At 39.3% G+C, this 13,046-nt stretch overlaps 1 gene segment (V, D, J or C); it reads left to right on the plus strand.

Moving 5' to 3' along the window:
- The first annotated feature begins 1,230 nt into the window (after positions 1-1,230).
- LOC116590167 lies at positions 1,231-12,185 on the plus strand. The segment is given in 4 exon segments: positions 1,231-1,319; positions 1,442-1,749; positions 10,107-10,115; positions 12,108-12,185. Coding segments are annotated over 4 exon segments (441 nt in total).
- The last annotated feature ends 861 nt before the right edge of the window (positions 12,186-13,046 follow it).

Here is a 13,046-nt window from a genome sequence, read left to right on the forward strand (position 1 = left end):
CTAGTATACTTCCGTGGCAGGACTGACAATGTGATTTGGAAGGCGGAGGGGAAGCAAACGGACACATGAACCCAAACAGTATCCAGGCCAGAATTTCTTACTTCCCTCTGCATTTGGGAAAGTGTTTCCATGTTGGCTCTGGACTCATGAACCTCCTTGATCTGAATCTCTGGAGAGTGGCCTCCAAGATATAGCTTGCATCTATGCATCTAGAGATAAATGTTTATAGAGCTTTACAGAAGATGTGTCCCTTTCTAGAACTTTTTCTTGATAGTCCTGATTTCTTACCTTGTGGGAAAAATTATTTGATTATGTTTGGCAATGAAATGTGACAGAGAGATGGTAATAGAAAGCATCCTTAAGGCTAAACCTGTTAAGAGTAGGATTGATATTTTTTGCTTAATTCATATACACTAGTCACCTGATATTGGAGCCAACAAAATATTGAAAACTTAATTTCAGGTGATTCTATAGGAATTTGATGACTCCATGTATGATGTTTCTTCTGTCTGTATTTGCTATTTTTCACTTTTTAATGATTCTGAAAATCAGTAATATTTGACTATTAAAATGGTTGAATAACAAATAGTGTGACTTCTGAAAACTTTTATTAAAAAATAGTATTTCTAGCAATTGCTAATAGTTTAGGAATAAGTCGACACAGTATTTCAATTAAAGGTCATTTGTTCATTATTTTTGTTTGATTTAGGAAACATTTAGAGAGTACATAAAAAATGACAGTCACAGTTCTACATTCTAAATATTGGGATAAAGTGCCCAAAACACAGAATCAGTCACTAATGACTTGGCTTCCTCTTACTTTTTCCATATTCAACTTGAACCCCATTTCTGGCAGTCAGTGGGTTTTGGGCTGGTCTACATGGACATATGAGAATATGAAGTACTGTAGTAAGATGCTTTAAAAAGTTTTGTTATCCTCCCAGCCACAGAAATGCCCCAGGATGCTGTGTTAAAGAACTTCCATATCAGGCAGTATCTTAAGAACAAAGCAGACTTAACTGCTGTTGTTCAGACCTCCCAGGGTCACCTGAAGACTGACATGTGCCTCATGAGGTCTGGGATGAAACAGATGGCTGACTTGGGGAGGATTCTGGGCAACATGCACGCATTTCAGTCCCTGTCCACCAGGGGGTGCAGCTTCCTACCACAGTCACATTTCCTGTGTGAAATGTGGGCATCCACTGATCATTTCTGTCACTCCAACCTTCTCCAAGGTAAGAATGAAGAACATTATTTAGGTGATGCTTCAGAGATGAAGTGTTCTCCAGGCTTCGTGACTGTGGTACTCTTAATGCTTGGTAAGTACCATTCCTCTTAAAATTTGGATTCTTTCTTCTATGATGTTAGCAAAACCTTTAACTATTATTTATCCATGAGTTTTGTGCCCAAGGTGACATAGATCTCCTTTCTCTTTCCTCAGAACAAACCCGTGGGGACTCAGTGACTCAGACAGAAGGCCAAGTGACCCTCTTAGAAGAGGCTTCCCTGACTGTGAACTGCACTTATTCAGCATCAGGGTCCCTTACTCTTTTCTGGTATGTCCAGTATCCCGGTGAAGGTCTACAGCTCCTCCTAAAAGCCTTGAGGGGCAAGGAGACAGGAAGCAACAAAGGATTTGAAGCTACCTTTGACAGCAAATCGAAATCCTTCCACTTGGAGAAAGGCTCAGTGCAAGCCTCAGATTCAGCTGTGTACTACTGTGCCCTGAGTGACACAGTGACAGGGACTGTAGGGGGAGCTGAGCACAAACTCTGAGCAGAACAGGATCCAGGAAGCTGAGCATCTCTGCCTGATCCATTCTGGTTCCAGCACAGTCTGTGGTTGTTTGTCCTTCAGTGCCTGGTTGATACAAAAATCATACAGACAACTAGAGCTTAGGAAACAGAAGTAACATTCTGCAAATCCAGGTGTTCCTTAGTGACACTGAAATCAGTTTGATGCCAAGAGTTCCTCAGTCAGGGTGTAACTAATTTAAGGTAAAACCACATAAAAATGAAGTGGTCTTGTGCTCAATACCTTTTTTTTTTTTTTTAAAGATTTTATTTATTTATTTGACAGAGAGAGATCACAAGTAGATGGAGAGGCAGGCAGAGAGAGAGATAGACGGAAGCAGGCTCCCTGCTGAGCAGAGAGCCCGATGCGGGACTCGATTCAAGGACCCTGAGATCATGACCATAGCCGAAAACAGCGGCTTAACCTACTGAGCCACACAGGCGACCTTGTGCTCAATTCTTGGAGTAAACACCCAGCCCCACAAGTTGTTCATTGCACCCTGGTGGGAGTTCCTCTGTCTTATGATAGTTTTATTTATTTATTTATTAAAGATTTATTTATTTATTTGACAGACAGATATCCCAAGTAGGCAGAGAGGCAGATGGAGAGAGAGGGGGAAGCAGGCTCCCCGCTGAGAAGAGAGCCCGATGCAGACCTTGATCCCAGGACCCTGAGATCATGACCTGAGCAGAAGGCAGAGGCTTTAACCCACTGAGCCACCCAGGAGCCCAATCTTATGACAGTTTTAGAGAGACATAGTGTGACCAAGAAGGTCGTGATACCCAATGTCTTCCTGACAGAGTATGGGAGGAGAGGTGATGGGAAAGCTTCAGCCCCAAACCTATGTAATGGGTGCATGTTGGCCAAAATCCTCCCCAAGTCACCCATCTGCTTTATTCCCGACTTCATGAGGCACATGTCAGTCTTCAGGTGGCCCTTGGAATTCTGAAGAACAGCAATCCTCACCTCTCAGGTCTATCGTTCTGATAGTGGGGTAAGAGTCATCAGTGGGAGGGACAGAGAGAGAGGGAGAGAGAATCTCAAGCAGATTCCTCAAAAAGCATGGAGCCTGACATGGAACTTGATCTCATGACCTGAGCAGAAACCAAGAGCCAGTCATTTAACCGACCTACTGAATCACCCAGGCACCCTATGACCTTTAATTTAATAATTAAATTATTAAATTTAATAATTCCCTTATCAGTAGATTTTATGAATGAGCTATAATCAGAATATTAATACATTTCCTTATATATTAGTCATATATTCTTGGTTTAAGTTAATTTTTTAGTAATTGGTTTAAAATATAACATTTTCTTCACTCCTCTATAAATATAAAAGCATGTGAAAATGTACTTTAAACAATTCAAGAGGGTATGCAATAGAATTTTTCTCAGGCTTTTAAATAAACATTGTAGACTAGGGGTGCCCGACTGGCTCTGTGGGTAGAGCTGGGACTCTGGATCTCAAAGTCATAAATTTGAGACCCGTGTTGTGTGTTGAGAGTACTTAAAATCTCTATGGAAAAAATTATAGATTAATAATACCATTTATCTCTCGATTTCTCTAAAACTGTTTTTTTTTATATAATTTTTTATTTTTTATAAACATATATTTTTATCCCCAGGGGTACAGGTCTGTGAATCACCAGGTTTACACACTTCACAGCACTCACCAAAGCACATACCCTCCCCAATGTCCATAATCCCACCCCCTTCTCCCAAACCCCCTCCCCCCAGCAACCCTCAGTTTGTTTTGTGAGATTAAGAGTCACTTATGGTTTGTCTCCCTCCCAATCCCATCTTGTTTCATTTATTCTTCTCCTACCCACTTAAGCCCCCATGTTGCATCACCACTTCCTCATATCAGGGAGATCATATGATAGTTGTCTTTCTCTGCTTGACTTATTTCGCTAAGCATGATACGCTCTAGTTCCATCCATGTTGTCGCAAATGGCAAGATTTCATTTCTTTTGATGGCTGCATAGTATTCCATTGTGTATATATACCACATCTTCTTGATCCATTCATCTGTTGATGGACATCTAGGTTCTTTCCATAGTTTGGCTATTGTGGACATTGCTGCTATAAACATTCGGGTGCACATGCCCCTTTGGATCACTACGTTTGTATCTTTAGGGTAAATACCCAATAGTGCAATTGCTGGGTCATAGGGCAGTTCTATTTTCAACATTTTGAGGAGCCTCCATGCTGTTTTCCAGAGTGGCTGCACCAGCTTGCATTCCCACCAACAGTGTAGGAGGGTTCCCCTTTCTCCGCATCCTCGCCAGCATCTGTCATTTCCTGACTTGTTGATTTTAGCCATTCTGACTGGTGTGAGGTGATATCTCATTGTGGTTTTGATTTGTATTTCCCTGATGCCGAGTGATATGGAGCACTTTTTCATGTGTCTGTTGGCCATCTGGATGTCTTCTTTGCAGAAATGTCTGTTCATGTCCTCTGCCCATTTCTTGATTGGATTATTTGTTCTTTGGGTGTTGAGTTTGCTAAGTTCTTTATAGATTCTGGACACTAGTCCTTTATCTGATATGTCGTTTGCAAATATCTTCTCCCATTCTGTCAGTTGTCTTTTGATTTTGTTAACTGTTTCCTTTGCTGTGCAAAAGCTTTTGATCTTGATGAAATCCCAATAGTTCATTTTTGCCCTTGCTTCCCTTGCCTTTGGCGTTGTTCCTAGGAAGATGTTGCTGCGGCTGAGGTCGAAGAGGTTGCTGCCTGTGTTCTCCTCAAGGATTTTGATGGATTCCTTTCGCACATTGAGGTCCTTCATCCATTTTGAGTTTATTTTTGTGTGTGGTGTAAGGAAATGGTCCAATTTCATTTTTCTGCATGTGGCTGTCCAATTTTCCCAGCACCATTTATTGAAGAGGCTGTCTTTTTTCCATTGGACATTCTTTCCTGCTTTGTCAAAGATTAGTTGACTGTAGAGTTGAGGGTCTATTTCTGGGCTCTCTATTCTGTTCCATTGATCTATGTGTCTGTTTTTGTGCCAGTACCATGCTGTCTTGATGATGACAGCTTTGTAATAGAGCTTGAAGTCCGGAATTGTGATGCCACCAACGTTGGCTTTCTTTTTCAATATCCCTTTGGCTATTCGAGGTCTTTTCTGGTTCCATATAAATTTTAGAATTATTTGTTCCATTTCTTTGAAAAAGATGGATGGTACTTTGATAGGAATTGCATTAAATGTGTAGATTGCTTTAGGTAGCATAGACATTTTCACAATATTTATTCTTCCAATCCAGGAGCATGGAACATTTTTCCATTTCTTTGTGTCTTCCTCAATTTCTTTCATGAGTACTTTATAGTTTTCTGAGTATAGATTCTGTGCCTCTTTGGTTAGGTTTATTCCTAGGTATCTTATGGTTTTGGGTGCAATTGTAAATGGGATTGACTCCTTAATTTCTCTTTCTTCTGTCTTGCTGTTGGTGTAGAGAAATGCAACTGATTTCTGTGCATTGATTTTATATCCTGACACTTTACTGAATTCCTGTACAAGTTCTAGCAGTTTTGGAGTGGAGTCTTTTGGGTTTTCCACATATAGTATCATATCATCTGCGAAGAGTGATAGTTTGACTTCTTCTTTGCCAATTTGGATGCCTTTAATTTCCTTTTGTTGTCTGATTGCTGAGGCTAGGACCTCTAGTACTATGTTGAATAGCAGTGGTGATAATGGACATCCCTGCCTCTCTAAAACTGTTTTAATAAGATAGTGCAGATACTCCAAAGGGCATAAAGCAGCAAAAACAAAGAGAAACAAGAAAGAAGCTATCAGCAGTCAGTGACATCAACCACTTTTAGAAAATAGGCTCTTTATAGATAGAGGCACACTTGCAGTAAAGACTAGATAAAAGGACACCTAGGTCTACTGTGAAAGCACCTCAGTGTGTGCTGTGCCCTCTGGAAAGGGTCAGGGGAAAGAAGCACCACATGATTTTGGGCAACTGAGGAAGGTGTTGTTGCCCACGTTGGTGCATGGGTGGATGAGTGTATGTGTTTGCATATGTTGAAGGTATTGAGGTGGAGGGAAGTAAAATATGTGGACCCAGTGAGGCAATTTTCCAAGTCACAGAACAGCTATGCATCCACGACCCTATAAGAGAAATTGATCATCTTTTAAACCCAGCAGAAAATGGGATTTTGGTCTTTGAGGAATTGAGAAGAGGACATAAAACATTTTCCCCAAATATTGTGCATTACAGAGCTTTTTGATTTTTGCTCACCAGTTCAACTTTCCTTTACTTAAAGATGTTCTTCTGTTCCTGCCTCTAATTCCTAGCAACCACTGGTCTTTTTACTGTCTCCATAGTTTTCTTCTTCCAGAATGTCATATTTTGGGTGTCAAATAGAATGCAGCCTTTTCAGATTAGCTTATTTCTCTTTGAAGTATGCATGTAGGGCCCCTGGGAAGCTCTGTGGATTAGCCATCTGCCTTCAGCTCAGCTCATGATCTCAGAGTTCTGAGATGGAGTCCCAGGTCGGGTTCTCTGCTCAGCAGGGAGCCTGCTTCTCACTTCCCTCTGCCTGTTGCTCCCCCTGCTTGTGCTTGCTCTCTCTGTCAAATAAACAAATAAAATCTTAAAAAAAAAAAAGGAAAATATGCATGTACGTTTTCTCCATGTCTTTCCATGACTCAATAGCTCACTTCTTTTCAGCACTGAATAAGATTCCCTTGTCTGGCTGTACCATAGTTTACTTACCCTTTCTTCTACTGAAGGATGTCTTGGTTGTTTTCATGTTTTGGCAATTATGAATAAAGGTGCTATAAACACTTGTGTGTTGATTTCAATTCTTTTTGATAAATACTCAGAAGTGGGATTACTGGATCATATGGTAGTTCTATTTTATACTTTTTGAAGAACTTCTATACTGTTTTCCATGGTTACAGCATGGTGCATTGCCTCCAACAGTGAACAAGTGTTCCAATCTCTTCACATCCTCGACCACACCTGAATTTCATGTTTTTGAAAATAGGATTCAATTTTTTTTTATCTTTAAAGTACGGATGGTACCAGAGAATTTATTGTAAATGTAGAGGCAAATACATTGAGATAGTCATCCTTAAAAATGAACTAGAAAATTACACCTTTAAAGTATTTGCTTTTTATTTGCCACCTTCAATTTGTGGCTAGTACCAACATTTTATTTTATTATATTTGATTTTTAAACTATTTACATACAATTAATTAACAAAAAATGTATTATTAGTTTCAGAGGTACAAGTCAGTGATTCATCAGTCTTATGTAACACCCAGCACTCATTAGATCATGTGGCCTCTTTGATGCCCGTCACCCTGTTAACCATCTCTCCACCCTACTCCCCTCCAGCAACCCTCAGTTTGTTTTCCATGATTATGAGTCTCTTATGGTTTGTCTCCCTCTCTGGCTTCATCTTGTTTTATCTTTTCCTCTCTTCCCTCTTGTATTCCTCATATCAGTGAGATCATAAGATAATTATCTTTCTCTGATTGACTTATTTAATTTAGCATAATACCTTCTAGTTCCAACCATGCCATTGCAAATGGTAAGATTTCAAATTTTTGATGGTTGTGTAATATTCCATTGTGTCCATGGAAGAATAGGTTTAAGTTTTGATTCAATTCAATCATTCCTTTCTATCTATGTTTTGATTACTGATATATTTGAACTTATTTCTAATATTTTGGTTTTGCTACATATGCTTTTGCTTCTTTCTTTTCTTTCCTTTAATGTTGCACGGACAGAATTTTCTCTCTCTCTCTCTTTTTTTTTTTTCTGCTGATTTGGGAAAAGTAAAGTACCTTTCTGTTTCATTGACAGTATCCTAAAACTGTATGTGTATGTACATGTGCAAGTGTGTACATTTTTTCTATGTCTAATTTTATTTTGTAATATGTTTTCCTTGTATATACCATGAGAGTAATACCCAAGGAGTAAAGCACTCCTTGGGTGTGCTTTTTCTCTTGCTGATTTAGTATATTTGGAAAACCTCAGTGCCTGATTGATGCAAACTATACACTATCTCTATATCAGGACAGAATTTCAGAAAGAGTTTATCAAATGAGCTGATAAGCTCCAGTTTTAATGCACATTAAGGAAAACATAGAAAATGAAAATCCTCCAGCACAATAATGAGGACATGAGTTCTCTTCATTCTTCTTCAAGCCCCTTGTCCCTGACTTTCCTCCACCTGGAGTAATTTTCACCTGCCAGCCTCAGGGTTTATTCCTTCATTTCCTCCTAGTCTCTGTTCCTAGAAAAACATGTGCTCATGTGAGGAATGCGTATAAAGTTTATTGTAATGTAGTATTTCCTAGGTTAAATAAGATGTCTTAGCCTTTAATCAGTAGAGGAAAGGATGTATAAATGGAAGTATATCCACAATAATGAATATAATGGAACAAAGGATGTTTATGGGTTAATGTAATAAGACCTACAAGATTTACCATTGAGGTTATAAACAAGAAATGTATATTTATATTATAATAAAGTCTAAATAAAATGCGGTGTATTTTATGTTATTCAAATCTAGTAAAACATCTGTGAACACCAACCCCAAATTGTCAAGATGAACAAAGAAATAAGGTAATAAGTGATGAAAGCATCAGAATTGAAAGTGGTAGTCAAAAAGGATTTTACTGTATGGGTAACATTTTATTACTTTTGTAATTCACATATTCACAAATTTCTTCTATTGCTAAAAGCATTGAGAATCATAAAGGCCATCATGAAGGCTTATCTGTATTCTCCTCTTTTCTTGGCACCAAAAAGGGGAAAGGAGAGATGACCACCTTTTTCATAACATTATGTCCACTGACCTAAACTATACATATTTCTCTGGGGTCACATAGTTTTTAGTTTTCATTTCAGTTAGTGTCCTATTCTTTGACTCAATTATAATTGTATATATTTTCGTCTTTCCCTGTAGATGGTAAACTAGTATGTGTTCCTCTTTGTCTATTTTATTTATATATGTATTGTTTTAATTTTATTTCCAGTAATTAACATACAATGTTATATTAGTTTCAGGTGTATATATAGTGATGCAAAACTTCCACAGATCACCCGTGCTCATCAGGAACAGGGCACTCCTTCATCCCCTCACCTATTGAACCCATCTTCCAACCCTATCCATCTGGTAACCATCAGTTAGTTCTGTTTAATTGAGTTGTTTAATTGATTTATTTTTGTCTCATTTTTTCCCTCTTACTTGTTTGGTTTGTTTCTTAAATTCCACTAGAGTGACATCATATGGTAGTTGTCTTTCTCTGACTGACTTATTTCCTTCAGAGTTCTATTCTCTAGCTCCATCCCTGTCACTGCGAATGGCAGAATTTCATTTTTTGATGGCTGAAGAATATTCTACTACACTTTATATATTCTGAGCATCTAGGAAATTACCCCTTTGAAAAAGCTCAATGAATACTTATGGATTTCTTTCTTTTGAACTCAGGTAAAGAAATAAAATGACACAAAGTGAAATATATGAAATTTGTTTTCTGATCTCAATTTCCATGCAATTTCATTTTAAAAGTAGGATTTGGTTTACCTGTAATACCCATTCAAACTAAGCAGTTATCTTCTTTTCTGACCATCTGCATTTCTTTCACCAGGAAAATTGGAATGAAAGGGGCTGGGGATTTGAATCTGGGGAGTGGCTTGTTCTAAGAGGTCTTTGCCACCAGCTTCATTCCTCTAGGGGGCACTCTAGACCTTAAGAGAAACCAGACTTCATGATGGGTGGAAGGTTGAATAAATACACAGAACAGAAATCACGAGAGCCAGTCCACTTAAAGATAGCAAAGATAGGGAAGAAAGAGGACAGGGTTTTTTGTAAAAGACCCTCTCAGGTTTTCAGTTCTGCCATTGCATATCAACTTCAGACATCTGGAGGCCATGTCCCTAGAAATCCATTATGCAGATAATTCTTCACAGGTACCAGCATAGGAATATTTCTGGGCATTGTGAGTATGGAAACTCAACAGAAAATCTCCCATTATCTGCTGTCAATTGTTATGAATAAAATCACCCAAATTTACTGGCCTTGAAACCATTTCAATACCCACATATCCTACCTTTTCATGTGCTGAGAGTGGAGGGAAACAAAAATGAAGAGAAGAAAGGAAACAATAAGGAACAAAAATCAAAGAAAAGGGAGAGGACTTTGGCCAGCAACGTGTGGCTGTGGGTGAGCATGGTGTCTAGCAGTAGCACAGGAGAGTTGGAAAGGTGGAAATTATATCAGAGAGGACATTAAGCACTACATCCTATTTTTCATAGACCACATTCTGGTAGGAATCATTTTCTTTACAGACAGTGACTGTCTGTCTTGGTTTCTAGAACTCTTTCGATGAATTTCGATGAATTGTATTACTTCTGCAATACTGAGTGGATGCTATCAGATAGTTTTCCTTTATCAGTATTTTTACCTAACTGAATGCTCACATTGTCTGTCAAACTATGCATTTTGGGGAATGAAGTCATTCTTCCCTATGATTCTTCAAGATTCTGGGTAATCCCCATAGGCTCTGACTCTTCTAGAAGAATTATTCACCTTTCTTCACACACTAACCTGCACTTTTCTTACATAAAGTGTTTTAAAAAAAAAAAAAGCTTACATCCTTCTATATTGGAAATATTCCTCCTACCTGCCTGCACTGCCCATAAGCACAGTTTGGGAGAGATTCCTGTGCAGTGTTATAGGGCCACTGTGGGTGGAGTCTCAAGTTCTGAGAATGACAGGGCTGAGGTGTGATTGGTGCTCAGTGATTCTGGTGGGAAGGATTCACTGTAAGAATACAATTCTTCTCCACCCAAGACTACACTCTACACAGTAGGGGTGAAGGCACCTTATTAACTAGACAAGGAGACCCTGGGGAACTCTGCTGGGGCCCCTGTGGCTCCAGGTTTGCTGTGAGTGGGAATATTCCAGATGGAGCCTGGGGAGTGGTCCATATCACCCACAGTGATGGGAGGAGCTGACACTGAGCTCCTAGAGTCCTATATCCTCAGGGGTGTGTCTTAGGATATTTTATACATATTCAAACTACATCTGTGACTCTCCAGTGATATAATCTGTGTTTGTTTTCTTCTTTCCACACAGGGGTGAAAGGGATGACGGTGGAGCAGAGCCCTTCAGCCCTGATCCTCCCGGAGGGAGCCAGCTATACTCTGAAGTGCAATTTTTCTAGCAGTCCATACATTGTGCAGTGGTTTCAACAGCACCCCGGGGGCAGCGGCCTCACTGGGCTGTTTTACATAGCTTCAGGGATGCAGCACAGTGGGAGGTTAAACTGCACAGTGAATACTAAGGATCGGTCCAGCACCCTCCACATCACGGCTTCCCGACTGGAAGACTCAGCCACCTACCTGTGTGCAGTGGAGGCACAATGCTCCCCGGTGATCTGTAACCTGCACCCAAACTGCAGCTGTGCCTGTAGCCCCTCTACCCACTTACCCAGGGCGGCCTTTGCTCCCATGCAGGCTTTGCACATTTTCCGATTTTCAGATTTATGTAATAGTATCTTTTCCCTCCTGAAATTAGACCTAGCAGTGCTCTCATTTCACTTGCTTTTCTTGCTCTTTTTCTTCCAAAAAGCTCTTTGCTGGTAAAAAGCTCTACCATGGAAACTTTGGAGCAAACGACAGAGATGCCCATATCCATGACCCTGGGAAGACAGAGGTCCTGGTAGCTAGCATATAAATTCTATATAAATTACTTAAATGGAAAACCCTAAAAAAATAGATGGTCATGAACAAACAAAAGACATGACATAATTTTTAAGTTTTGTACATTATTTTTCAATGAAATGTAAAGAGACCATGTAGAATGTTTTTTCAAATCTGTATTCAGCTTTTTTTTACAACTAGAAATAGATATGTAATAAAATAATTTCTTCAAGGGTCACTCACTCTATTTATCTTATTACATTTATTTTCTTTATCAGTATGATAAGACCCTGTAAATAAGTACTTTCATTTTATGCATGAATAAAGGGAGGATTTTAGAGTATAAGTGACTTGGTGGAGCTCATATTATTCCAAAGTTGGTGAATCTGAGGTGACACAAATGCTTATCCTCTGAGTACCAATATAGGAGACCCTACAGAATCACAAAATCTCAATGATTTCTATTGATCAATTTGTATGATGTGTTGACATTTATCACTGACAGAAGTAACCATTTCAGTCATTTCTGAATAGCACCTTGTGTGGATGAGCTCATGGAAATATTCATTCTGTTCCATGAAAATCATTGCTCTCCCTTGCATTTTGAATGAACCTATTTTCATGACCTTGTAACATCATTCTCAGTTTGGAAAAGGGAGCAGAAATCCTCCAGGACAACCCGAAAGAACCCTACTCTGTTGTAGCCATAGAAAAAACTGCTGACCCCAAACCCAGAGCTGAAAATTGCATGTGTAAGATTCCATCACATACTGAGTTCCAGTATACACTGGTTTTTATGTTGAGAAAAGGGCATTGATAGGAAGGCCTGTGCCCCTGGAATTTCAGATAGAGAAAGATGGGCAGTCTTCCTGAAGCTGGGAGAAAAGCCAGCTTCCTGAACATGGAACCTGTGCAATTACACAGCCCCCACTCTCCCAAAGAACTCTGCCCTTGGTTTAATGCTGTGCTCTCACTGTCTTGAAATTAATATTAATTTTATATTTGTACCTGTCTTTTATAAGTGAGTCCCATAGTGGGGTAATAAGTACCTGAGCAAAGAGATAGGTGTGGCAGCAGGACTCAGGCAGGAACACATGCAGGCTCAGGTTCTGGGTCAGAGCAGGCTGTGTGTGAGCTGAGCAGTTGTCAGGGCCACCTGTGGTGTCTGTGCCTGCTTTGGACTAGCTGGGGTTTTGAAATTTGATATTTTTAGGAAATATTCCAAATTGAATGTGTGTACCTGAACATTTCAAGAAAACAGTTTGTCAGTGTTTTGTTTTTTTTTTAACAGAATTAAACATACTCTTACCTCATTGTCCAGCAATGGCGTTCCGTTGTATTTATCCAAAGCGTTTAAAAAGTTATGTGTACACACAGACTTGTACACAGGTGTTTTATAGAGGTTTTATTCATAATTACCAAACTTGGAAGTAAGCAACCTGTCTTTCAATAAGTGAATAAATAAGTAAATTGTGGTACATCCAAATGATGGAAAATGATTTGGTGCAAAAAAGAAACGAGGTATGAAGCCATGAAGAGATAGGGGGAAATTGTATGCATTTTACTAAGTAAAAGCAACCCATC

This window comes from Mustela erminea, chromosome 5 (assembly GCF_009829155.1).
Source record: "Mustela erminea isolate mMusErm1 chromosome 5, mMusErm1.Pri, whole genome shotgun sequence".
Lineage (NCBI taxonomy): Eukaryota > Metazoa > Chordata > Mammalia > Carnivora > Mustelidae > Mustela > Mustela erminea.